The sequence below is a fragment of the Triticum dicoccoides genome, chromosome 4B, assembly GCF_002162155.2.
Source record: "Triticum dicoccoides isolate Atlit2015 ecotype Zavitan chromosome 4B, WEW_v2.0, whole genome shotgun sequence".
Lineage (NCBI taxonomy): Eukaryota > Viridiplantae > Streptophyta > Magnoliopsida > Poales > Poaceae > Triticum > Triticum dicoccoides.
The window spans coordinates 45,755,003-45,782,113 of record NC_041387.1 but is presented as its reverse complement, the minus strand read 5'-3'; the positions used below and the strand labels follow the sequence as shown (position 1 = coordinate 45,782,113).

At 44.5% G+C, this 27,111-nt stretch overlaps 1 protein-coding gene across 1 annotated transcript; it reads right to left on the bottom strand.

Moving 5' to 3' along the window:
- Positions 1-4,376: 4,376 nt before the first annotated feature.
- On the bottom strand, positions 4,377-7,199 carry LOC119294901 (tubulin alpha-3 chain). Its single transcript, XM_037573183.1, has 4 exons — positions 6,970-7,199; positions 5,802-6,036; positions 5,331-5,701; positions 4,377-5,217 (listed from the first exon to the last, which is right to left on the bottom strand). Exons 1-4 carry the CDS (start codon positions 7,060-7,062, stop codon positions 4,561-4,563), a joined length of 1,356 nt encoding a protein of 451 aa, XP_037429080.1. The 5' UTR covers positions 7,063-7,199; the 3' UTR covers positions 4,377-4,560.
- Positions 7,200-27,111: the final 19,912 nt, after the last annotated feature.

Genomic DNA, 27,111 nt, shown 5'->3' with positions numbered 1-27,111 from the left:
ATGTGTCCTGGTACGATTGAGGGGATATAAAACATTAGAGCATGCCATTACGGAGAATATTTCTATAATTAGTGTTGTTTTTCAAGATTAATTGGAAATAATGCAATTAATGGTGTTTCCAAGAGCAATTGTTATTTCCAGTATACTAGTGATGTGATAGATACATCATTGGAGCAGCATGAGACGTTGGACATAGGTGATTGAATGGTTGAGATCATTTGGATTCACCAAACTCATACTTTTACAAGTAGTAGAAGTAGATAGTATATTTGCATTACATTAGGACTTTTTACATGTGAATATAAGTGTCATCATCGGCTTCCTATGGTGAAGGTGGCTGGTCGAAGATGGAAATTACTGGAAAAAAACCCAACCATGGGTTGGATGGTTTAAGAGAGTGGTTATATCCATAGGTTGTCATGCCATGGATTAACATTTAGGTACGACACTTTATGTGTCTCACTAAAAGTGATTTTTTTTGTGTGGGGTGATGTGCGAAACGTTTATATTGACTTTGTCAATCTTGAATCTCCGCGACTCTAGTCATCAACAGTCGATGTGTGAATGTGTTCATGTCTGGTACTCGGGTTTCTAGCGAAACTTGCCCCAAACGAAGCACGACCCACGGAAGAAACTAAACACATTTTTTGCAGGAACAAATTGATTTGTGTGCCAGGCACAAGCTATTGTTTCCTCCAATTATTTGGTACGACCGCATAAATCAAGATGGAACATATTAAACTTGTAACATGGTGTTTGGATTTATCCATTTGTAATCATCTAGGATTTTGTTTTCTCTTTTAGAAAATAATGACATGAATTTGAGCCTTTTGTCAGGTTGAATTATATTGTCCACGAAACTAGAGCGGATTATTAGAACCTGGGAATGTATGATCCCCTATATGAAATTTGGCCATAAACGCATTATTTATTTTTTAAAGATTATGAAAAAACACCTAGGCATGTATGCATTGTACTTAGGTTTATAGTAAGACTTGTCCTAAAAGAAGCACAATGTTGAATTACTTGGTGTTATGCACAAAAGAAACTAAACATTTTTTTGGGGACTAAAAAAATTGAATTGTGCGACACGGCACAAACAATCATTTACTCCAATTATTGGTATGACGGCATAAATCGAGTTCTTTTTCTCGATGGGACATGTTAAACTTGTAGCATTGTGTTTGGATTTAGCTATTTGTAATTTTATGTGCTTTTGTTTTCCTTGGTAGAGAATAATCATATGAATTGCCTTTCGTCCGCTTGAATTATACTGTCCACCGAACTAGAGCAGATTTATAGAATGTAGGCATGTATGATCTCTATAGGAAATTATTCTAAAATCACATTATTTAAGTTTTAAGGAAGTACAGAAAAAAACCATGCATGTCGATAATGAATACAGGTATGGTGTTTTTGCGTCCTGTGCGAAATTCACAAAATGGTCAAGAAACAGTGCAAGTTATAAGTTACTCCCTCCGTCCGAAAATACTTGTCATCAAAATGGATAAAAGAGGATGTATCTAGACGTATTTTAGTTCTATATACATCTTTCTTTGTTCATTTTGATGACAAGTATTTCCGGACGGAGGGAGTACTACCAAAACAACCAAATCGTGATTTTTTTCACAAGTCGTAAATGGTCATGTTTAAGTTTCAAAATCGAACGCACATACTTGGATCTATTCTCTAAATGCCTGTTTTTAGTAAAAAAAAAGTAAAAAAAACAAATTGTTTTGGGGCCGAATTTCTGCCTCCGTGGCTTCTGATCAGTAAAAAAACAAATTGTTTTGGTACCATACAATGCGTCACCGCACGGCTATCCCCTCCCGGGGTCCAACTTGTGTGGAAGATCTTCAACGAGGAAGCTGCCGCTGCCACGTACGGGGTGTCCTAGAAGCAATTGCCAGCGCTTCTTCGCCTCGTGATTTCGTGGACGTCTCCTCCCCGAGTTGATGCAAATCCGTCGCCATGGGAGCTCATGCAAATCCGTCCACACCCATCTCTCTAGACGAGGAGCACCACGCTAGCTAATCCATATCCGTCGGCTGATGAGAGTTGACCAGGGCTGCAACAAGATATATGTGATCCCTGCAGCTGCAATTTCTCCCAAGTGGCTCGGCCACTCCCACTCCCCTCTCATATCCTGTGCTAATCCCTATCGCCTCCAGCTGCTTCGGGTTGTCTGTGACGCGTACGTGACGCGAGTGCCAAGCATCATGCATGGCATGTCTTGATATGGAAGTGCTCCAGAGCTTCAGGGTTTAGCAACAGACCACCATCCAGACAAAAAAAAACCTAGCTGCTAGCTGGTAAGATGAGGGAGAGCTGTAATTAACCAGGAGATATCGATCACAGGATTTTAAATGATTATATTCCCACATCCTTCGCCCAAGCAAGCATCTGGTGGCAAGTTGCAGTAGATTTAGTCGCGGTAAAGGAAAAGGGTCTGCCGCAGAGACGTGAAGGTGACTGCACAAAATGACATGAATTTTTAAGTTCACGTGGACCTGCTGGATGTTCTCGATCGCAAGTCATCTCAAAGAATGAGACGGCAGAGGACGTAGAGCAGCACCATGTGTTTCACAAAATAAGATCTTCAGGCGTAGAGAAATTCTGGGCCCACCAACATACCACCATCAAGATCTTCGGATGCGATTTGCGTGAAGAATGATAGAGGCAAAGCGGCCGTCCAGACTTCAAGAACGGAAAACCGCCCAGAAAATAAAGGAAGAATTCAGAGTGGGAAGGGGAGTGTCTGACACTGTAATATACACCTGTTTTTTTTTCTGTTCTTTTACTGAACAGAAGCGTAGAGAAGTTCTGTATTACTCCCTCTGTAAACAAATATAAAAATATTTAGATCACTGAGCGTTTAGATTACTACTTTTATATTTTTTTGCGGAGGAAGTACCTTATATATATTCAAAAATACGGCCGTGGGGTCCGTAGTAGTTAAACCTGTGCGATGTAGACAAAGGTGGAACTGCTGCACCAACTCAGGATGGCATCATCGCGTTGCCATCATGCCCCTCGGAGCAGGGAGGGGGGCTGGGCTAAACCTGGGCAAATGTCGGGCCGGGCCGGGTTTTGGGCTGGGCTTGTAAAAGCCCGACCTTCATTTCTCAAGCCCGAGCCCGGCCCGAAGCCTGAAATACTCCCTGATTTCAAGCCCGAGCCCGGCCCGAAATCAAGACCGAAAACCCGGTCCAAACGTTGTTTTTTAATACGTGTACGTGCATGCCCGGCCTGAAGCCCGAAAGCCCGGCCCGAAAAATAGAAAAAGAGAAGCCCGAGCCCGGCCCAAACTACCTTTCGAGCTGTAAAACAAAGCCCGAGCCCGGCCCGAGCTGGGCTGTGGACCGGGAGAAGAGCAGCGAGTGGCACAACAAATATCTCGGCGCACAGGGAGATTTGACCTCGCCACGCCCACAGGATGCCTATCCATCCCGTTCATCTTTTTCTGAAGTGGGCTGTCAACAAGATTACAAGAAGCATGCATATCCACTCTCTCAAAGTTAGGTCATATTGTTGTGGATAGGAAGGGGGTCAATCAGGAGCATGAGAACTGTGGCAAAACAAACATGTTTCTTGCTTAAACTATGCCGAGACACACACACACTGATTGGTGATTGCTAAAGAAGTATAGTCTACTCTCTAAGCTATGGCTGGAAGGAACCAACCGTGGGAGTACAATACTGCCTGGGTGGAGCTCTCGTAGAACAGAAACAGTAGTGTGCTGCTGATCGCTGTGGACCTTCAGAAGAGGCTGCCTGCAGGGATATGTCGATGACCAGTGCCCATGGCCAAAAGATGAAAGGTATTTATCGACAAGCTTGCTGGTGCTCACAGGGATATGTCGCGGCATCTTTGATATTTCTCTGAACTATCGGGATCTCGAGAAATGCAGGGACGTGAAAGAAGAGTGGTAGAAATGATTATGGAAGGGGGTCAGTCTCAGTACTTGAAAACAGGGGAAAACGGCACATGTTTTCCGCTACCACTTTCCTCCGATGCACAGGTCCGCATAGTACAAGCACAAGAGAGAAAGCAAGGTGCATCAGACAAGGAAGATTTCAACCGACAGCGAAGGCAACAGGCACTAGACGTATATGCTTGGAGATGGGACGATGACTGTATTGGAGACAAAGTTCAACAGACCAGATGCAGGGACTACAGACGGCTATGCAGTTCAGCTCAGTTGTTACAGACTGGAAGCTACAACAGTTACAGGCATAGCACAGACGCATTTCAAAGACACCGCTGATCGCTGTGACCCTTGAAGTAGAGATCATCCAGGCGACGACACCAAACCAAATCACACGAAGAAACAATACACATACTGAAACAGGGAAATGGTGACGGAGCAGTAGATCTATGGTGTAGGCAAACCGGATAACATGCATATTGACCAAGGTGCGAAGCAGGTTCAAACATACCACAGGTTCATACAACACAACAGGTTGTAAACCAAACACCACACAGCAAACATTCAATTCAAACAGACAGAAAACAGATAAAGCCACTCGGGCAGATCATCAGGTCGCAATCTCAGCTGCTCTAGTACTCATCACCCTCATCACCATCCTCACCCTCGTCGAACTCAGCACCAACTTCTTCATAGTCCTTCTCCAGGGCAGCGAGATCCTCACGGGCCTCAGAGAACTCTCCCTCCTCCATGCCCTCACCCACGTACCAGTGGACGAAGGCACGCTTGGCGTACATCAGGTCGAACTTGTGGTCAATGCGGGAGAAGACCTCGACAACGCTGGTGGAGTTGGAGATCATGCAGACGGCCCTCTGGACCTTGGCAAGGTCGCCGCCTGGGACGACGCTGGGTGGCTGGTAGTTGATACCACACTTGAAACCAGTGGGGCACCAGTCCACAAACTGGATGGTGCGCTTCGTCTTGATGGTGGCCACAGCGGCGTTGACATCCTTGGGCACAACATCACCACGGTACATGAGGCAGCAGGCCATGTACTTGCCGTGGCGGGGGTCACACTTGGCCATCATGGAGGAAGGCTCGAAGGCGCTGTTGGTGATCTCGGCAACAGAGAGCTGCTCATGGTAAGCCTTCTCGGCTGAGATCACTGGGGCGTAGGAGGAAAGCATGAAGTGGATTCTTGGGTAGGGCACCAGGTTGGTCTGGAACTCGTTGACATCAACATTCAGAGCACCATCAAACCTCAGGGAAGCAGTCAGGGATGAGATGACCTGCAGATTAGTTGTTCACCAATGTATTAGATCCCAATATAACATTATTAGACAGTGCAACATATATCAAACTTCAAACAGAAAACATGTACTAAGCAGAAACAGGGCTATACCTGAGAAACGAGCCTGTTGAGGTTGGTGTATGTTGGGCGCTCAATGTCAAGGGAGCGGCGGCAGATGTCATAGATGGCCTCATTGTCAAGGAGGACAGCCACATCAGTGTGCTCAAGGAGAGAGTGGGTGGACAGGACACTGTTGTATGGCTCGACAACAGAGGTGGAGACCTGAGGGGATGGGTACACTGTGAACCCAAGCTTGGACTTCTTTCCATAGTCAACAGAGAGCCGCTCCAGGAGAAGAGAACCAAGGCCAGAGCCAGTTCCACCTCCAACAGCGTTGAAGACGAGGAATCCCTGAAGACCAGTGCAGTTGTCTGCAAGCTTCCTGATACGGTCCAGGCATAGGTCAACAATCTCCTTGCCAACTGCACAAGTGGCACCAAAAGTTAGCCACATGATCAGCAACAGCGATAATTGGCATCATTACACACAAAGTGCACTGCACACAAAGAGCACGGCACTTACTGGTGTAGTGACCACGGGCAAAGTTGTTGGCTGCATCCTCCTTGCCACTGATAAGCTGCTCAGGGTGGAAAAGCTGGCGATAAGTGCCAGTCCTCACCTCATCAATCACAGTGGGCTCAAGATCAACAAAGACAGCACGGGGGACATGCTTCCCAGCACCAGTCTCACTGAAGAAGGTGTTGAAAGCATCATCACCTCCCCCAACAGTCTTGTCACCGGGCATCTGTCCATCAGGCTGCACAAGGGGGATTACACAGTGTTAAAAGGTGCAAAGCTAAATATACTAGATTTTGTAGCAACAGAACAGGAAAACATTCACAAAACAGTTTGCATTATAGATCAATTCATAGCAACATCAGCATTGTAATAACTAATTAGAGATGCATTTCCATATGAGCAGGCAATGTACATTTCAGAACCACCAGTAAGGATATATCACGACATGCATGAACAGATATCACTGTATCTAGCAGATTTCGAACAGATCTAACCAGTAAGGATATATCACGACATGCATTAACAGATATCACTGTATCTAGCAGATTTCGAACAGATCTAAATTGTACAGGACAGGGCATTTCAAACAAACAAGTGTGTGCCAATCAGTGATGCTTGCAACATAATAATAATGGATCTACGTCATGTGAGCGTCCAATGTAACAAGTAACAGATTGAAGAGGTTATGTCCTTCTACAATGTCTACATTCTTATCTATCTATTTCAGAACGATGAGTTCAATTTAGAGAGCACTGATCAGATCTGCCACATGAACAAACAGCACAACCCGAAACAGGTGACAATCGCATACAGAATTGCAACCCGAAACAGGTGAACTGCAGCGCTACACAAGTAAACCTACACCTTAAAATTCAAATTCGAACCATCTGGGATCCAGTGAACTGCAGCGCTATACAAGTAAATCTACACCTAAAATTCAAATTCGAACTATCTGCTATCTTCACAACACCAGACAGACCCACAGAAGCAACCGCATGCCCCTACATTCCGTCAGATCTAGAATTCCCCTTCTAGCAAACGCAGGATCAGACCAGTCGCAGTCAGATCCACGCCGAGCACGCCCAGCAACCACTAGAACCCCCAGATCTAGCGCGGATCTAAGGCGAAGCATGGCAGATCAAGCGGGGAAAGGGAACGAACGGATCCGTACCTGAATGCCATGCTCGAGGCAGTAGAGCTCCCAGCACGCGTTCCCGACCTGGATACCGGCCTGGCCGATGTGGATCGAGATGCACTCCCTCATGGCGGCGGGTCGGAACGGCGGAAGCGGGCGCTACGCTACGCTGCTGGAGAGGTCGGGGAGGAGGACGAAGGACAAAGCTCGGAAGCGCGAGAGAGAGGCGAGTACGAAGACGCCGGTCTCTGCGATGCTCTGCTTAGGGTTTCCGCTGCCCACACTCGGCTCCTTATATAGCGCGGCACAGGCTGGATGGAGTGCGGGCGAAGGGATGGGACGGGTGGGCGTTTTTGCATCCGCACCCTCCCGATTTACTCGGTGCCTGGCAACGGTCGGGTGGTTGGGTTGGATCAGGCTGTCATGTGCCGTCACAAAATATGCGAAATCTTAGGGGGCTTGGTGGAATTATTTGCGCCGAGAGCACGCTTTTTGTTAGCACCTGGCCAGAGGGATTACCCACCCGCTGCCCTACTGACGTTTGGGTCCAGGGTTTGTTGCGAGCGTGTGTGCACTTGTGGGTGCGGTCGAGCTGGGTTGATGTAGGAGATTGGCATTTTTCAAAATGTGAAAAACAATCGGTGGGTAGCGGGGGCGCCTCGTCCAGTCATCCTCGTTGGTGAGACTGAAACACCACCGGCGCTGTTCCCCACGACGGGATGTCTCGCCTGCGCCGTGGGCCATGGTGTGAGGTGGGCCCCGCCGTTCGGTGAGGTGATGAGCCGTCCGGTGCGGGCCGTGGTGGTTGGGATGGACGGTTCCATGCCACCGTTCGTGCCGCCGTGGGGAGTCGGGCAGGTTCGAGAAATTTCGATTTTTGAAATGGGGGAGCGGGAGAACGAACTGAGCGCGTTGCGGAGCCTCTTCTGCCCCTGTGGCCCCGCCGTGAACGGCCGTGGAGGAGGAGTACTTCCTCCATCCTTAAAAAACCTAAATCCTAAAAAGTGGGCGTTGGCTCGTTTGTTTTAGAGAGCACACGCGTCTCTGCGCTGTCGGATCGTCATCGTGTACACCAGGAACCGCGTTGTCTATTCGCGTCGCGCGCGCATGTGGCACCTGGTCGGCCTGTGGCCCGTTGGGTGGGAGCGGCGGTTCCGGGGCCCACCACTTCTCCTCGTCGCGTCCACCCCCTCCCACTACCGACATTCATTTCGAAACTGCAACCTCCAGTGCTCTCTCCTCATGCGTTTCTCCCATCCCAGATCCCCCAAATCAGGCGAGGTTCAATCCCGTGGGCATCGATGAGTTCGGCGAATCCGCGGCCGATTTTCAGCCGAAGGTGGAGCGGTTCACCGCATGCCACGATTAGAGGGTTGTTCGGTGACCAGGGGCGTGCGACCATCAGGTGCGTGCATCATTTTCTGGAAGAAGAGAAGCGCAGGGTAGCCTGGTTTGCGGCGAGGAGCCGGTTGGAGGAAGGGAAGCAGTAGCCAAGGCGCGACACGGGAGGAACGGCCGCCGCGAGCGACGTGCCGTTGGCGCAGAGGGCAGAGTCGCGTAGAGGGCGAGTAATCCTTCTCTGCAATCCTTTGGTAAGCACATCTGGTCTCGATTTTTAGCTATGTTCATTTCATTTGGCCTAGCGCTCGATTTGCTGTTGCTGCTACATTAATTCCAGCCTTGATTATATTCTGAGACAAATTACATGTATAGGAGGAAGACAAATCAATGGAATTTCTTGTCATGTGGTGATACACTCAGTGTGATTCTTTTGTCTTCTTCTTTGTATCTCTTCTTTTCTTAACCATCCAATGGATTTGTAGGCTCGTGAAGCCGTGAGCATGCATCATGTATGTGTTTATTTACAATCTATAACCTTTTTGAGCATTGAGTTCTAGCCAAAAATATGCGTTCTTGTAGTCAATGATTTCTACACTAACTTGACTAATAATGTCAGAAAGTTGCCTATAATATTTTCCATATTTTTTGGCATAGGATTTGCGGCAACTAGCAAGGTGAGGGAGGAGAGAGGTGTCAGAGTGCCGGCGACCAGGAAGCGAGGCAAGAAGAACAATCAAGAGGGCAGTGCCATCCATGCGCTACGACCACCTAGCGGGGAGGAGCTAGAGCCGAAAAAGTGTTGTCACCAATGGTTGAGGAATGGACCACAAATCGTTGGTAAGTATCTCGAAATCGACCCCCTAAGCATGTGTTCTTCTACTCAAATCTATGATTCTATGTGATAGAGGCTAGATAGGAAGGTTGAAGAGGGGTGTGCAGGGTCCCAGCTTTTTGAGAAAATCGATGATTTCGAGCGTGGCGGTGGTTTACGACTTGGGGATGCGGTGGCTAGAATCGTTGATGATTTGAGCCGAAGGCATCTAAAACTTGCGCACCGCATGATAGTGAGTTGCCAGAGATGATGGCATGAGTTGCCCAACCGCATTTCGTCATATGGTTCAGAATTTGCTAGTTCTTTTTAGTTAGTGTATTGGAAGTTTCATACACGTCACTTGAATATGCATTTATGGTGATATTTTTTTCCTGTTTTTAGTGGGAAAGATGGCCAGGAGGAGCAAAAAACCGAATTGGCATGAACAGCCTATGACTGCTCTTGACCATGATGCATTTACTGTCATTGAAGACCAACAAGCAGAGGGCAAGCTGCGGGTAAGAACTTTCTCCCCCTTGTTTAAACATCCCCATTGTTTTTTTTCCAGGCACCTCACACACATTACATGTATCCAAGTTCACAAACACAACACACATTACATTGGAATGATTTTTTAACTTGCCTAACCATTGCCTTATAGTTGCCTCAAAATGATGCAAACTTGCCATCTCTTTTCATTATATACTTAGATGATAGACTGTGGCTATAGGGGTTTCAGTTGATCCTCATCTTGGTAGTCGATACATGCCAAAAACCTCAGAACTTGCCTACAATTTTTTCCAGTGATGACAGTAAAACTAGTGTGCACTACAAAAACCATAGAAAGGAAAATAGTGATGTAAAAACCATACAATAATTCAAAGGTGTATCATGGAGTATGGACTTTTCTGTTTTGCAAAACGAGTTTTTTGCCGGATCTCTGTCCTATCATGGAGTATGGACTTTTCTGTGTTTTGTCCATTTTTTCAACTTGCCTAACCATTGGTTTGAAGTTGCCTCAAAATGGTGCAAAACTTGCCATCTTTTTGTTTCATTTATATACTCAATGATAAATTATTTGCTACAACCCAACTCCGCACATCTAGACCAGGCAAATGAAACACACAGATCAAGCAACTTAATACAATTGAAGTAAAATACCAGTTTTCCCACTATACTAATAATTCGGAAAACATACACACATCAAGGTTAGGCAACTCCACATACGTAGACCAGGTAATTGGTACTCACAAATAAAGCAACTTGAAGAAATAGAAGTCAACCAAATATAAAAATGCAGAGAAAAGTCAGGTAAGTGACATCTCAGGCACACATTTTAGGGGGGGGGGAGGGGTTACGAAGGGGGGTTAGGGAGGAAGATAAGTTATGCATGTGGAACAGAAAACTCACAATCTTTTTGTCTAAACAACAGGCAAGTCACACATAAAACTCTAGCAAGTCCACCACAGTTTTCTAGCAAGTCACATACATGACCTGAAGGAAATATGCCCTAGAGGCAATAATACAGTTATTATTTATTTCCTTATATCATGATAAATGTTTATTATTCATGCTAGAATTGTATTAACCGGAAACATAATACATGTGTGAATACATAGACAAACATGGTGTCACTAGTATGCCTCTACTTGACTAGCTCATTTATCAAAGATGGTTACGTTTCCTAACCATAGACATGTGTTGTCATTTGTTAACGGGATCACATCATTAGGAGAATGATGTGATTGACATGACCCATTCCGTTAGCCTAGCACTTGATCGTTTAGCATGTTGCTATTGCTTTCTTCATGACTTATACATGTTCCTGTAACTATGAGAATTATGCAACTCCCGTTTACCGGAGGAACACTTTGGGTACTACCAAACGTCACAACGTAACTGAGTGATTATAAAGGAGTACTACAGGTGTCTCCGAAGGTACATGTTGAGTTGGCGTATTTCAAGATTAGGTTTTGTCACTCCGATTGTCGGAGAGGTATCTCTGGGCCCTCTCGGTAATGCACATCACTATAAGCCTTGCAAGCAATGTGACCAAATGAGTTGGTTACGGGATGATGCATTACGGAACGAGTAAAGAGACTTGCCGGTAACGAGATTGAACTAGGTATTGGATACCGACGATCAAATCTCGAGCAAGTAACATACCAATGACAAAGGGAACAACATATGTTGTTATGCGGTTTGACCGATAAAGATCTCCGTAGAATATGTAGGAACCAATATGAGCATCCAGGTTCCGCTATTGGTTATTGACCGAGAATAGTTCCAGGTCATGTCTACATAGTTCTCGAACCCGTAGGGTCCGCACGCTTAATGTTACGATGACATTTTTATTATGAGTTTATAAGTTTTGATGTACCGAAGTTTGTTCGGAGTCCCGGATGTGATCACGGACTTAACGAGGAGTCTCGAAATGGTCGAGACATAAAGATTGATATGTTGGAAGCCTATATTTGGACATCGGAATCGTTCCGGGTGAAATCGGCATTTTACCGGAGCACCGGGAGGTTACCGGAACCCCCCCGGGGGGTTATTGGGCCTACATGGGCCTCGAGGGAGAAGAGGGAAGGAGGCAGGAGGGGGACGCGTGCCCCTCCCTTCCTAGTCCGAATAGGACAAGGGAAGGGGGGCGGCGCCCCCCTTTCCTTCCCCTCTTCCTCCTCTTCCCCCCCTTCTCCTATTCCAATTAGGAAAGAAGGGAGTCCTACTCCCGGTGGGAGTAGGACTCCCCCCTTGGCGCGCCCTCCTTGGACGGCCGCCTCCTCCCCCCTGGCTCCTTTATATACGGGGGCGGGGGGCACCCCATAGACACACAAGTTGATCTACGGATCGTTCCTTAGCCGTGTGCGGTGGCCCCCCTCCACCATATTCCACCTCGGTCATATCGTCGCGAAGCTTAGGTGAAGCCCTGCGCCGGTAGAACATCATCATCGTCACCACGCCATCGTGCTGACGGAACTCATCCCCGAAGCTTTGCTGGATCGGAGCCCGGGGATCGTCATCGAGCTGAACGTGTGCTGAACTCGGAGGTGTCGTACGTTCGGTGCTTGGATCGGTTGGATCGTGAAGACGTACGACTACATCAACCGCGTTGTGCTAACGCTTCCGCTTACGATCTACGAGGGTACGTGGACAACACTCTCCCCTCTCGTTGCTATGCCATCACCATGATCATGCGTGTGCGTAGGAAAATTTTGAAATTACTACGTTCCCCAACAGTGGCATCCGAGCCTAGGTTTTATGCGTTGATGTTATATGCACGAGTAGAACACAAGTGAGTTGTGGGCGATACAAGTCATACTACTTACCAGCATGTCATACTTTGGTTCAGCGGTATTGTGAGATGAAGCGGCCCGGACAGACATTACGCGTACGCTTACGCGAGACTGGTTTCACCGTTGCGAGCACTCGTGCTTAAAGGTGGCTGGCGGGTGTCTGTCTCTCTCACTTTAGCTGAATCGAGTGTGGCTACGCCCGGTCCTTGCGAAGGTTAAAACAGCACCAACTTGATGAACTATCGTTGTGGTTTTTATGCGTAGGTAAGAACGGTTCTTGCTAAAGCCCGTAGCAGCCACGTAAAATTTGCAACAACAAAGTAGAGGACGTCTAACTTGTTTTTGCAGGGCATGTTATGATGTGATATGGTCAAGATGTGATGCTATATTTTATTGTATGAGATGATCATGTTTTGTAACCGAAGTTATCGGCAACTGGCAGGAGCCATATGGTTGTCACTTTATTGTATGAAATGCAAATGCCCTGTAATTGCTTTACTTTATCTCTAAGCGGTAGCGATAGTCGTAGAAGCAATAGATGGCGTAACGACAACGATGCTACGATGAAGATCAAGGTGTCGCGCCGGTGACGATGGTGATCACGACGGTGCTTCGAAGATGGAGATCACAAGCACAAGATGATGATGGCCATATCATATCACTTATATTGATTGCATGTGATGTTTATCCTTTATGTATCTTATCTTGCTTTGATTGACGGTAGCATTTTAAGATGATCTCTCACTAATAATCAAGAAGTGTTCTCCCTGAGTATGCACCGTTGTGAAAGTTCTTCGTGCTGAGACACCACGTGATGATCGGGTGTGATATGCTCTAAGTTCAAATACAACGGGTGCAAAACAGTTGCACACGCGGAATACTCAGGTCATACTTGATGAGCCTAGCATATACAGATATGGCCTCGGAACACGGAGACTGAAAGGTCGAGCGTGAATCATATAGTAGATATGATCAACATAGTGATGTTCACCATTGAAACTACTCCATCTCACGTGATGATCGGACATGGTTTAGTTGATTTGGATCACGTGATCACTTAGATGACTAGAGAGATGTCTATCTAAGTGGGAGTTCTTAAGTAATATGATTAATTGAACTTTAATTTATCATGAACTTAGTCCTGGTAGTATTTTGCAAAATTATGTTGTAGATCAATAGCTTGCGTTGTTGCTTTCATATGTTTATTTTGATATGTTCCTAGCGAAAATTGTGTTGAAAGATGTTAGTAGCAATGATGCGGATTGGATCCGTGATCTGAGGTTTATCCTCATTGCTGCACAGAAGAATTATGTCCTTAATGCACCACTAGGTGACAGACCTATTGCAGGAGCAGATGCAGACGTTATGAACGTTTGGCTAGCTCAATATGATGACTACTTGATAGTTTTGTGCACCATGCTTAACGGCTTAGAATCGGGACTTCAAAGACGTTTTGAACGTCATGGACCATATGAGATGTTCCAGGAGTTGAAGTTAATATTTCAAGCAAATACCCGAGTTGAGAGATATGAAGTCTCCAACAAGTTCTATGGCTAAAAGATGGAGGAGAATCGCTCAACTAGTGAGCATGTGCTCAGATTGTCTGGGTACTACAATCGCTTGAATCAAGTGGGAGTTAATCTTCCAGATAAGATAGTGATTGACAGAATTCTCTAGTCACCATCACCAAGTTAGTAGAACTTTGTGATGAACTATAGTATGCAAGGGATGACAAAAACGATTCCCGAGCTCTTCGTGATGTTGAAATCGATGAAGGTAGAAATCAAGAAAGAGCATCAAGTGTTGATGATTGACAAGACCACTAGTTTCAAGAAAAGGGCAAAGGGATAGAAAGGGAACTTCAAGTAGAATGACAAGCAAGTTGTCACTCCCGCGAAGAAGCCCACAGCTGGACCAAAGCCTGAAACTGAGTGCTTACACTGCAAAGGAAATGGTCACTGGAAGCAGAAATGCCCTGAATATTTGGTGGATAAGAAGGATGGCGAAGTGAACAAGGGTATATTTGATATACAGGTTATTGATGTGTGCCTTACTAGTGTTTATTGTAGCCCCTGAGTATTTGATACTTGTTCGGTTGCTAAGATTAGTAACTCGAAACAGGAGTTACAGAATAAACAGAGACTAGTTGAGGGTGAAGTGACGATGTGTGTTGGAAGTGGTTCCAAGATTGATATGATCATCATCGCACACTCCCTATACTTTCGGGATTAGTGTTAAACCTAAATAAATGTTATTTGGCATTTGCGTTGAGCATGAATATGATTTGATCATGTTTATTGCAATACGGTTATTCATTTAAAGTCAGAGAATAATTGTTGTTCTGTTTACATGAATAAAACCTTCAATGGTCATACGCCCAATGAAAATAGTTTGTTGGATCTCGATCGTAGTGATACACATATTCATAATGTTGAAGCCAAAAGATGCAAAGTTAATAATGATAGTGCAACTTATTTGTGGCACTGCCGTTTGGGTCATATCGGTGTAAAGCGCATGAAGAAACTCCATAAAGATGGATTTTTGGAATCACTTGATTATGAATCATTTGATGCTTGCGAACCATGCCTTATGGGCAAGATGACTAAAGACTCCGTTCTCCGGAACAATAGAGCGAGCAACTGACTTATTGGAAATAATACATACTGATGTATGCGATCTGATGAGTGTTGAGGCTCGTGGCAAGTATCATTATTTTCTGACCTTAACAGATGATTTGAGCAAATATGAGTATATCTACTTGATGAAACATAAGTCTGAAATAGTTGAAAGGTTCAAAGAATTTCAGAGTGAAGTGGAGAATCATCGTAACAAGAAAATAAAGTATCTGTGATTTGATCGCGGAGACAAATATTTGAGTTACGAGTTTGGTCTTCAATTAAAACAATGTGGAATAGTTTCACAAAATCACGCCACCTGGAACACCACAATTTAATGGTGTGTCCGAACATCGTAATCGTAGTTTACTAGATATGGTGCGATCTATGATATCTCTTATTGGTTTACCACTATCGTCTTGGGGTTATGCATTAGAGACAACTGCATTCACGTTTAATAGGGCACCATATAAATCCGTTGAGACGACACCGTATGGACTATGGTTTAGCAGTAAACCTAAGCTGTCGTTTCTTAAAAGCTTGGAGTTGCGATGCTTATATGAAAAAAAGGTTTTCAACCTGATAAGCTCGAACCCAAATCGGAGAAGTGCGTCTTCATAGAATACCCAAAGGTAACTATTGGGTACACCTTCTATCACAGATCCGAAGGCAAGTTATTCGTTGCTAAGATGGATCCTTTCTAGAGAAGAAGTTTCTCTCGAAAGAAGTGAGTGGGAGGAAAGTAGAACTTGATGAGGTAATTGTACCTTCTCCCTTATTGGAAAGTAGTTCATCATAGAAATCAGTTCCAGTGATTACTACACCAATTAGTGAGGAAGTTAATGATGATGATCATGAAACTTCAGATCAAGTTGCTGCCAAACCTCGTAGGTCTTCCAGAGTAAGATCCGCACCAGAGTGGTACGGTAATCATGTTCTGGAAGTCATGTTACTAGACCATGATGAACCTACGAACTATGAGGAAGCGATGATGAGCCCAGATTCCACGAAATGGCTTGAGGCCATAAAATCTGAGATATGCTCCATGTATGAGAACAAAGTATGGACTTTGATTGACTTGCTCGATGATCAGCAAGCCATGTTAAATAAATGGATCTTCAAGAGGAAGACGGACACTGATAGTAGTGTAACTATCTACTAAGCTCGACTTATTACGAAAGGTTTTCGACAAGTTCAAGGTGTTGAATACGATGAGATTTTCTCACTCGTATCGATGCTTAAGTCTGTCCGAATCAAGTTAGCATTTGCCACAATTTATGAAATCTGGCAAATGGATGTCAAAACTGCATTCCTTAATGGTTTTCTTAAAGAAGAGTTGTATATGATGCAACCAGAAGGTTTTGTCAATCCTAAAGGTGCTAACAAAATATGCAAGCTCCAGCAATCCATCTATGGACTGGTGCAAGCATCTCGGAGTTGGAATATACACTTTGATAAGTTGATCAAAGCATATAGTTTTATACAGATTTGCGGTAAAGCCTGTATTTACAGGAAAGTGAGTGGGAGCACTACAACATTTTTGATAAGTATATGTGAATGACATATTGTTGATCAGAAACAATGTAGAATTATTCTGCAAAGCATAAAGGAGAGTTTGAAAGGAGTTTTTTTCAAAGAAAGACCTCAGCAAAGCTACTTACATATTGAGCATCAAGATCTATTGAGATAGATCAAGACGCTTGATAAGTTTTCAATAAGTACATACCTTGTCAAGATTTTGAAATAGTTCAAAATGGAACAGTCAAAGAAAAAGTTCTTGCCTGTGTTGCAAAGGTGTGAAATTGAGTAAAGACTCGAATCCCGACCACGACAGAAAATAGAAAAGAGAATGAAAGTCATTCCCTATGCCTTAGTCATAGGTTCTATAAAGTATGCTATGCTATGTACCAGACCTATTGTATACCTTGTTCTGGTTTGGCAAGGGAGTACAATAGTGATCTAATAGTAGATCACTGGACAGCGGTCAAGAATATCCTTAGTGAGGACTAAGGAGATGTTTCTCGATTATGGAGGTGATAAAAGAGCTCGTCATAAAAGTTACATCGGTGCAAACTTTTACACCAATCCAGATGACTCTAAGTCTCAATCTGGATACATATTAAAAGTGGGAGCAATTAGCTAGAGTAGCTCCGTGCAAAGCATTGAAGACATAGAATATTTGCAAAATACATACGGCTCTGAATATGATAGACCCGTTGACTAAGCTTCTCTCACGAGCAAAACATGATCACACCTTAGTACTCTTTGGGTGTTAATCACATTGCAATGTGAACTAGATTATTGACTCTAGTAAACCCTTTGGGTGTTGGTCACATGACGATGTGAACTATGGGTGTTAATCATATACAGATATGAATATTGATGTTAAATCACATGGCGATGTGAACTAGATTATTGACTCTAGTGCAAGTGGGAGACTGAAGGAAATATGCCCTAGAGGCAATAATAAAGTTATTATTTATTTCCTTATATCATGATAAATGTTTATTATTCATGCTAGAATTGTATTAACCAGAAACATAATACATGTGTGAATACATAGACAAACATAGTGTCACTAGTATGCCTCTACTTGACTAGCTCGTTTATCAAAGATGGTTACGTTTCCTAACCATAGACATGTGCTGTCATTTGATTAACGGGATCACATCATTAGGAGAATGATGTGATTGACATGACCCATTCCGTTAGCCTAGCACTTGATCGTTTAGTATATTGCTATTGCTTTCTTCATGACTTATACATGTTCCTGTAACTATGAGAATTATGCAACTCCCGTTTACCGGAGGAACACTTTGGGTACTACCAAACGTCACAACGTAACTGGGTGATTATAAAGGAGTACTACAGGTGTCTCCGAAGGTACATGTTGAGTTGGCGTATTTCGAGATTAGGTTTTGTCACTCCGATTGTCGGAGAGGTATCTCTGGGCCCTCTCGGTAATGCACATCACTATAAGCCTTGCAAGCAATGTGACCAAATGAGTTGGTTACGGGATGATGCATTACGGAACGAGTAAAGAGACTTGCCGGTAACGAGATTGAACTAGGTATTGGATACCGACGATCAAATCTCGGGCAAGTAACATACCGATGACAAAGGGAACAACGTATGTTGTTATGCGGTTTGACCGATAAAGATCTTCGTAGAATATGTAGGAACCAATATGAGCATCCAGGTTCCGCTATTGGTTATTGACCGAGAATAGTTCTAGGTCATGTCTACATAGTTCTCGAACCCGTAGGGTCCACACGCTTAACGTTACGATGATAGTTTTATTATGAGTTTATAAGTTTTGATGTACCGAAGTTTGTTTGGAGTCCCGTATGTGATCACGGACGTAACGAGGAGTCTCAAAATGGTCGAGACATAAAGATTGATATATTGGAAGCCTATATTTGGACATCGGAATCGTTCTGGGTGAAATCGGCATTTTACTGGAGCACCGGGAGGTTACCGGAACCCCCCCGGGGGGTTATTGGGCCTACATGGGCCTCGAGGGAGAAGAGGGAAGGAGGCAGGAGGGGGCCACGCGCCCCTCCCCTTCCTAGTCTGAATAGGACAAGGGAAGGGGGGCGGCGCCCCCCCTTTCCTTCCCCTCTTCCTCCTCTTTCCCCCCTTCTCCTATTCCAACTAGGAAAGAAGGGAGTCCTACTCCCGGTGGGAGTAGGACTCCCCCCTTGGCGCGCCCTCCTTGGCGGGCCGCCTCCTCCCCCCTGGCTCCTTTATATACGGGGGCGGGGGGCACCCCATAGACACACAAGTTGATCTACGGATCGTTCCTTAGCCGTGTGCGGTGCCCCCCCTCCACCATATTCCACCTCGGTCATATCGTCGCGAAGCTTAGGCGAAGCCCTGCGCCGGTAGAACATCATCATCGTCACCATGCCGTCGTGCTAACGGAACTCATCCCCGAAGCTTTGCTGGATCGGAGCCCGGGGATCGTCATCGAGCTGAACGTGTGCTGAACTCGGAGGTGTCGTACGTTCGGTGCTTGGATCGGTTGGATCGTGAAGACGTACGACTACATCAACCGCGTTGTGCTAACGCTTCCGCTTACGGTCTACGAGGGTACGTGGACAACACTCTCCCCTCTCGTTGCTATGCCATCACCATGATCTTGCGTGTGCGTAGGAAAATTTTGAAATTACTACGTTCCCCAACATGACCATCATAGCTTTCTTTGCTACACAAACCATGGAGAGCAACTTTGTATTTTCGTTTCATTTTTTGTAGGACCCACCTAAAAAATCTCAAGCTATCCAAGGAATACCCAAGTGAAAAACCTCCACCACTACTCTCTAGGTAAACTAATACCGTTCCCCTGGAGATTACTTGCTTACTATCTAGAGAGAAATCAATTGTGTGTGATTACTGATTGCACTAAACTTACTTAAGAAAACCTCGACACTACCCTACAATTTGTTTTGAGTGGTGACCGTAAAACTGAATCCTATAGTTTCCCTTTTTTAGAGCCCAACATGTGAGTACATGACAACAGATTTAACCAATTTTTTGATTTTAAATCTAAGCACTGGTTTTTCCTTGAAAAAACCGACTACTTTCGCCTACTGTTTTCTTTTATAGAGCCCAGCAGGTCAGTACATGTCAACAAAATCTACATATTTTTTTGCTTAATGATAGCACTGGATTTGCTAACAACGTCACTACTTGCCTATAGTTTTCTAGGGGGATACATGATATGCTCACATCAACCCAATTTCTTGCTTAAAAGTACTCAAGTAGTCGCTCGCCATATTTTTATTTCTTCACATAAAGTTCTCTAGCACCCATGAGTACACAGGGAGTTGCTCATTGGTAACACTTGTTTTGCCTAAATAACCCCTATAAGTTGCTGCTTTTTAATTTCTAACACACTTCTTGTTTCAAAACAAATCTAAGGAAAAACAAGAGTGGTCAGGTAAGTACATGACAATGAATCTACAATTTTTTGCTTAATGGTATCACTAAATTTGCTTAAACAACCTCACAACCTTCCTACAGTTTTTCCGGGGATACATGATTTGATTACTTCAGCTCACTTGTTTTTTTTCCTTCAAAGTGCTCAACTAGTTGCATGCACCTTTTTTCACATTAAGTCTCTAACACCCTGGAGAACATATGACTTGCTCGTTGATAACACTTTTTTTGCTTAACCTTACAAGTTGCTGCTTTTCTATTCTAACACACTTCTGGTTTCAAAGCAAATCTAAGAAAAACAAGAGGGGTTTCTCTAGATGTACAACAAAACCAGTAGTTGGCAGGACTAGATAATTCCTGCCTACAAAATGCACTATAGTTGCTCACCTTTCCCCCTCTCCCTGTGTTTTTCTTGCAACAGCGCCCAGTACAAAACATTGCAGGAGATTAGAGCCAAGATGAACAAAGGTGAGAAGAATTCACACTTTTCTCTCTTGATCTCTTTTTTGGCTGGATATTTGTAGATCAATTCCTTCTGTTTTCCATTGCAGGTCCTTTCGATGGGGTGGAAGAAGAAAGAAGAGGGAGAAGAAGGGTGTGGGGACAAGTGGAAGAGAAGAAGAAAGAAGAAGGAAGGGGGTCAATGGGCGCAATGGCAGTTGAGAGTCGGCTTTGGTGAAGCACGTGATCCTGAGATTGGGAGGAGAGAAACTGGGTGGACGGGGGACGCCGGGGGACGTGGGAGAAGGTCGCACCTTTACTTTCCAAATCTGGACTGAGGGGGACCAGAACTTACCTAATACAGGAGGCTGCCAGGGGGCGCTAGCGGGCACACATTTGCCCGCTAGACGCGTCCTTAAAAAAATGTAGTACTTCCAACTTTTTTTAAGAAAAGACAGGCCTTTATTTAGCTCATAATGTTTTCGGGAATACAAATAATATCTGGCCTATCAAGTAACCACGTATGCCGGCCACGAGCTAAAGTAATCGTCGCCTTTGCCAGTGAGTGAGCTTCGACGTTCATCCTCCTACTTTCATGGACCACTTGAACAGAAACAAACATCTGGGACCGCATCCTTAGCTCATGAATGATAGAAGCCGAGGGTCCCAAATAAGCCTCCTTAAGATGTTTAACTGTGGCTGAACAGTCCGTCGCTATGACTACATTACTGCATGTCAGATCCATTGCGAGCGATAGTCCTTCATTGGTTGCCATTGCCTCCAAAACTTCAGGTTCGGTGATATCCTGGACTGAAACTGCAGAAGCCCCTAAATATTTCCCCGATCCATCCCGGCATACAGCAGCAGCAGCCCCTCCATCCTCATGGCGCCCAATAGCAGCATCAACATAAATCTTGACAGCTCCTGGAGGAGGAGCTTTCCACTTTGGACCTTCTTGAGATGGTTGTGTCCGTCCTAGTTGGGGCTTTCTTTCTGATTTAGTTATGTCCTCCAAATAACTCATGATGAAAGAGTATGTTGTCAATGGTGATTGGAATATCTCCTCATGTATAGCTTTTCTACGCACCCACCAGATTGACCATAATGTCACGAGAATTTTAACAAAATCTTCCTTGATTACTGACTTCTGCAGCTCAATTAACCTGTCGTGGTGGGTGCATGGCAGATGCCATGGGATGGCTAAAGAGAGGAGGAGGCTCGAGGGCACTGGTGGGCTCCAGGGCGAGGTTGGCATGAGCGAGCACGAGACGCAAAGACATACCCAGGTTTGGGGCTCTCCGGAGAGATAATACCCCTAGTCCTACCGAGTGTGGTTGATGTGCGACAGTACAGAGTTGCTCCTAGAGCTGTATGAGGAAAAGGAGGAAGGCTGGACGGGGCTTGGGCTGCTCCTTCTTCCTGTATGCGTGTTCTACCGATCAGCGGGGTATGTTACTGTGTGCTCGCTGGTATGCATGAGGGCTCCTGGGGGGTTTTATAGGCCAACCCCCTAGGGGTACAATGGTAATGTTACAAGGCCGTAGGGCCGGGTCGTCAGCGTCTGGGGACCCAGAGCTGGGACCCGTCGGGTGCCTGTGGTTCATCGGGTTCCCCTAGGTGCGGGCCCCGCTTGCCTAGGAGCACTGTTCGCCGTCTTGTCGATCGTTAGGGAGTGGCCGAGTCGAGTCGGGTACAGTGGCGCTCCGTCAGGTCGCCGCTTGCTGGCATCAGCAGTGACGACGGGGGTACTGTTGCCATGCCGGCCCTGGTCAGCGGGTAGGTGAGGGGCACTGTTGCCTCGCTCCAGCTGACCAAAGGCATGGGCGGGGCACTATTGCCTTGGTCATCGGTAGATGGAGACTCATCCCATCGTACGACCTGGATGGGATGGGAGCTGATCTGTGGCTTGGTCGAGGAACACGCCAAGGGTGGAGCTGGCTTGTCGGGGAAGTCTTGGTGTGCCGGGTTCGTCTGCCTTGAGCTAGTTGTTGGGGCCGAGTCGAGGAGCTTGGTCGGGTCAGAGAGTTCGGCCAGGTTGAGCGACCCGGCCAGGCGTGGGCCGTCTTGAGGGGCGATGTTGGCCCCATTGTTTTTGAAAAGGATCCAGGTTCCGTTGCCTGCCCGGGGTTCATCGCCCCGACAGTAGTCCCCGAAGTTGTGAAGGTCCGCCGTCTTCGGATGGGAGGCGAATCATGCGACCGCCGGGTCCAGAAACACCCACTGTGTGCCGGTTTTTTGGAAACCGGATCGCGGCATCCCGACAGCGTCAGGAAACCGGAGGGTCCATCGAATCCTAGGGCAATCCCTTGGGCTTCGCGCGGGCGCCACATGGCGCCTGGAAGCCGGAGGGGCCTGACAGGCCAAGCACGTGACGGGACTGGGCGACGTGCTGGGGCCTGCTACGTATTGAGCTTGCGTTGGTTTTCCTTGAAGAGGAAAGGGTGATGCAGCAATAGTAGCATAAGTATTTCCCTCAGTTTTTGAGAACCAAGGTATCAATCCAGTAGGAGGCTCCTCACAAGTCCCACGCACCTACACAAACAAACAAGAACTCGCAACCAACGCAATAAAGGGGTTGTCACCTTCATGGCCACTTGCGAAAGTGATATCTGATAGAGATAATATGATAAGATAAATATATTTTTGGTATTTTATGATATAGATTGGAAAAGTAAAGATGCAAATAAAAGTAGATCGAAAGCTTATATGATAACAGATAGACCCGGGGGCCATAGATTTCACTAGTGGCTTCTCTCAAGATAGCATAATTATTACGGTGGGTGAACACATTACTGTCGAGCAATTGATAGAAAAGCGCATAGTTATGAGATTATCTAGGCATGATCATGTATATAGGCATCACGTCCGTAACAAGTAGACCGACTCCTGCCTGCATCTACTACTATTACTCCACACATCGACTGTTATCCAGCATGCATCTAGAGTATTAAGTTCATGAAGAACAAAGTAACACATTAAGAAAGATGACATGATGTAGAGGGATAAACTCATGCAATATGATATAAACCCCTTATTTTTTTATCCTCGATGGCAACAATACAATACGTGCCTTGCTGCCCCTGCTGTCACTAGGAAAGGACATCGCAAGATTGAACCAAAAACTAAGCACTTCTCCCATTGCAAGAAAGATCAATCTAGTAGGCCAAACTAAACTGATAATTCGAAGAGACTTGCAAAGATAACTTAATCACATATAAAAAAATTCAGAGGAGATTCAAATATTTCTCATAGATAAACTTTATTAAACCCACAATTCATCGGATCTCGGCAAACACACCGCAAAAAGAGTTACATCAAATAGATCTCCAAGAAGAGGAAGGAGAACTTTGTATTGAGAATCAAAGAGAGAGAAGAAGCCATCTTGCTAATAACTATGCACCCGAAGGTCTGTGGTAAACTACTCACAACTCATCGGAGAGGCCTTGGAGATGATGTAGAGACCCTCCATGATCGATTCCCCCTCCGGCGGAGCGCCGACAAAGGCTCCAAGATGGGATCTCGTGGATACAGAAGGTTACGGCGGTGGAAATAGTTTTTCGTGGTTGCTTCTGATGTTTTCGGGGTACATGGGTATATGTAGGAGGAAGAAGTAGGTCGGTGGACACTCGAGGGGCCCACGAGGGTGGGGGGCGCGCCGGGCACCCTCGTGGACGCCTCGCTCGTTTCTTGACTTGCACTCCAAGTCCTCTGGATCACGTTTGTTCCAAAAAGATCGCTCTCAAAGGTTTCATTCCGTTTGGACTCCGTTTGATATTCTTTTTCTTCAATATACTGAAATAGGCAAAAAAACAGCAATTCAGGTTGGGCCTCCGGTTAGTAGGTTAGTCCCAAAAATGACATAAAAGTGTAAAGTAAAGCCCATAAACATCCAAAACAGGTAATATAATAGCATGGAACAATAAAAAATTATAGATACGTTGGACACGTATCAAGCATCCCCAGGCTTAATTCCTGCTCGTCCTCGAGTAGGTAAATGATAAAAACAGAATTTTTGATGTGGAATGCTACCTAGCATAATTCTCAATGTAATTTTATTTATTGTGGCATGGTTGTTCAGATCCAAATGATTCAAGATAAAAGCTTATAAAACATAAAAATAGTAATACTTTGAAGCATACTAACAAATAATCATGTCCTATCAAAATAACATAGCCAAAGAAAGCTCATCCCTACAAAATCATATAGTTAGGCCATGCTTCATCTCTATTACACAAAATACTCCCCTTATGCATAACCCCGATGACGAGCCGAGCAATTGCTTCATACTTTTTAACGCGCTTCAGCCTTTTCAATTCTTACGCAATACATGAGCGCAAGCCATGGACATAGTAATATGTGTGGTATATGGTGATGGTTATGAAGTCAAAGAGGGAGAAGATAGTCTCACATCAACTAGGCGTATCAACGGGTTATGGAGATGCCCATTAATAGATATCAATGTGAGTGAGTAGGGATTGCCATGCAACAGATGCACTAGAGCTATAAATATATGAAAGCTCAACAAAAGAAACTAAGTGGGTGTGCATCCAACTTGCTTGCTCACGAAGACCTAGGGCGTTTTGAGGAAGCCCATCATTGGAATATACAAGCCAAGTTCTATAATGAAAAATTTCCACTAGTATATGAAAGTGACAACATAAGAGACTCTCTATCATGAAGACCATGGTGCTACTTTGAAGCACAAGTGTGGAAAAAGAGATAGTAGCATTGTCCCTTTTCTCTTTTTCTCTCATTTATTTTTTTCTTCTTATTTTTTTATATTTTTTTTGGTGGGCTTCTTTGGCCTCTTTTTTTGCATGGGCTTCTTTGGCCTCTTTTTTTTATAAAGTCCGAAATCTCATCCCGACTTGTGGGGGAATCATAGTCTTCATCATCCTTTCCTCACTTGGTACAATGTTCTAATAATGAAGATCATCACACTTTTATTGATTTACAACTCAATACTTAGAACAAAATATGACTCTATGTGAATGCCTCCGGTGGTGTACCGGGATATGCAATGAATCAAGAGTGACATGTATGAAAAATTATGAAGGTGGCCTTGCCACAAATACGATGTCAACTACATGATCATGCAAAGAGCAATATGACAATGATGGAGCATGTCATAATAAATGGAGCGGTGGAAAGTTGCATGGCAATATATCTCGGAATGGCTGTGGAAATGCCATAATAGGTAGGTATGGTGGTTGTTTTGAGGAAGGTAAATAATTGGTTCATAATACCGGCGAAAGTTGCGTGGCACAGTAGAGGCTAGCAAAGTGGAAGGGTAAGTGTGCGTATATCCATGGATTCACATTAGTCATAAAGAATTCATATACTTATTGCAAAATTTTATTAGCCCTCGAAGCAAAGTACTACTACGCATGCCCCTAGAGGGATAGATTGGTTGGAAAAGACCATCGCTCGTCCCCGACTGCCACTCATAAGGAAAGCACTCAAAGAGCACCCCATGCAACAAATTTGTCACAGAACTTTTACCATACGTGCATGCTACGGGACTTGCCAACTTAAACACAAGTATTTCTCAATTTCATAATTACCCAACTAGCACGACTCTGATATTACCACCTTCATATCTCAAAACAATTATCAAGCATCAAATTGATCATAGCTTTTAATGCACTTTCTATGATAGTTTTTATTATACCCAACTTGGATGCTCATCATTCTAGGACCAAATTTATAACCATAGCAAATACCATGCTGTTCTAAAAGACTCTCAAAATAATATAAGTGAAGCATGAGAGATCAACAATTTCTTCAAAATAAAGCCACCGTCGTGCTCTAGAAAATATAAGTGAAGCGCATAGAGCAAAAATTATCTAGCTCAAAAGATATAAGTGAAGCACATAGAGTATTCTAATAAATTCTAGATCATGTGGGTCTCTCCCAAAAGGTGTGTACAGCAAGGATGATTGTGGTAAACTAACAAGCAAAGACTCATATCATACAAGACGCTCCAAGCAAAACACATATCATGTGTCGAATAAAAATATAGCTCCAAGTAAAGTTACCGATAGACGAAGACGAAAGAGGGGATGCCTTCCGGGGCATCCCCAAGCTTAGGCTTTTGGTTATCCTTGAATATCTTGGGGTGCCATGGGCATCCCCAAGCTTAGGCTTTTTCCACCCTTTATTCCATAGTCCATCAAATCTTTACCCAAAACTTGAAAACTTCACAACACAAAGCTCAACAGGAAATCTCATAAGCTCCGTTAGTGCAAGAAAGAAAAACCACCACATAATGTACTGTAATGAACTCATTCTTTATTTATATTGGTGTTAAACCTACTGTATTCCAACTTATATATGGTTCATACCCCTACATACTAGCCATAGATGCATCAAAATAAGCAAACAACACACGAAAAGCAGAATCTGTCAAAAACAGAACAGTTTGTAGCAATTTGTAACTTTCGAATTCTTCTGGAACTCCAAAAATCCTACCAAAAGGAAGTCCTAGGCAATTTTTCTATTGATGTACATCAAAACGAATCAAATCAAAAGCATGTTTATGTGATTTATTGAATTTTTCTCGTGAGCGCAAAGTTTCTGTTTTTCAGCAAAATCAAATTAACTTTCACCCAAGGTTATCCTATAGGTTATACTTAGCACAAACACTAATTAAAACATAAAAAAACATCTAACCAGAAGCTAGATGAATTATTTAATTCTAAACATCATGGAAAAATATTGGGTTGTCTCCCAA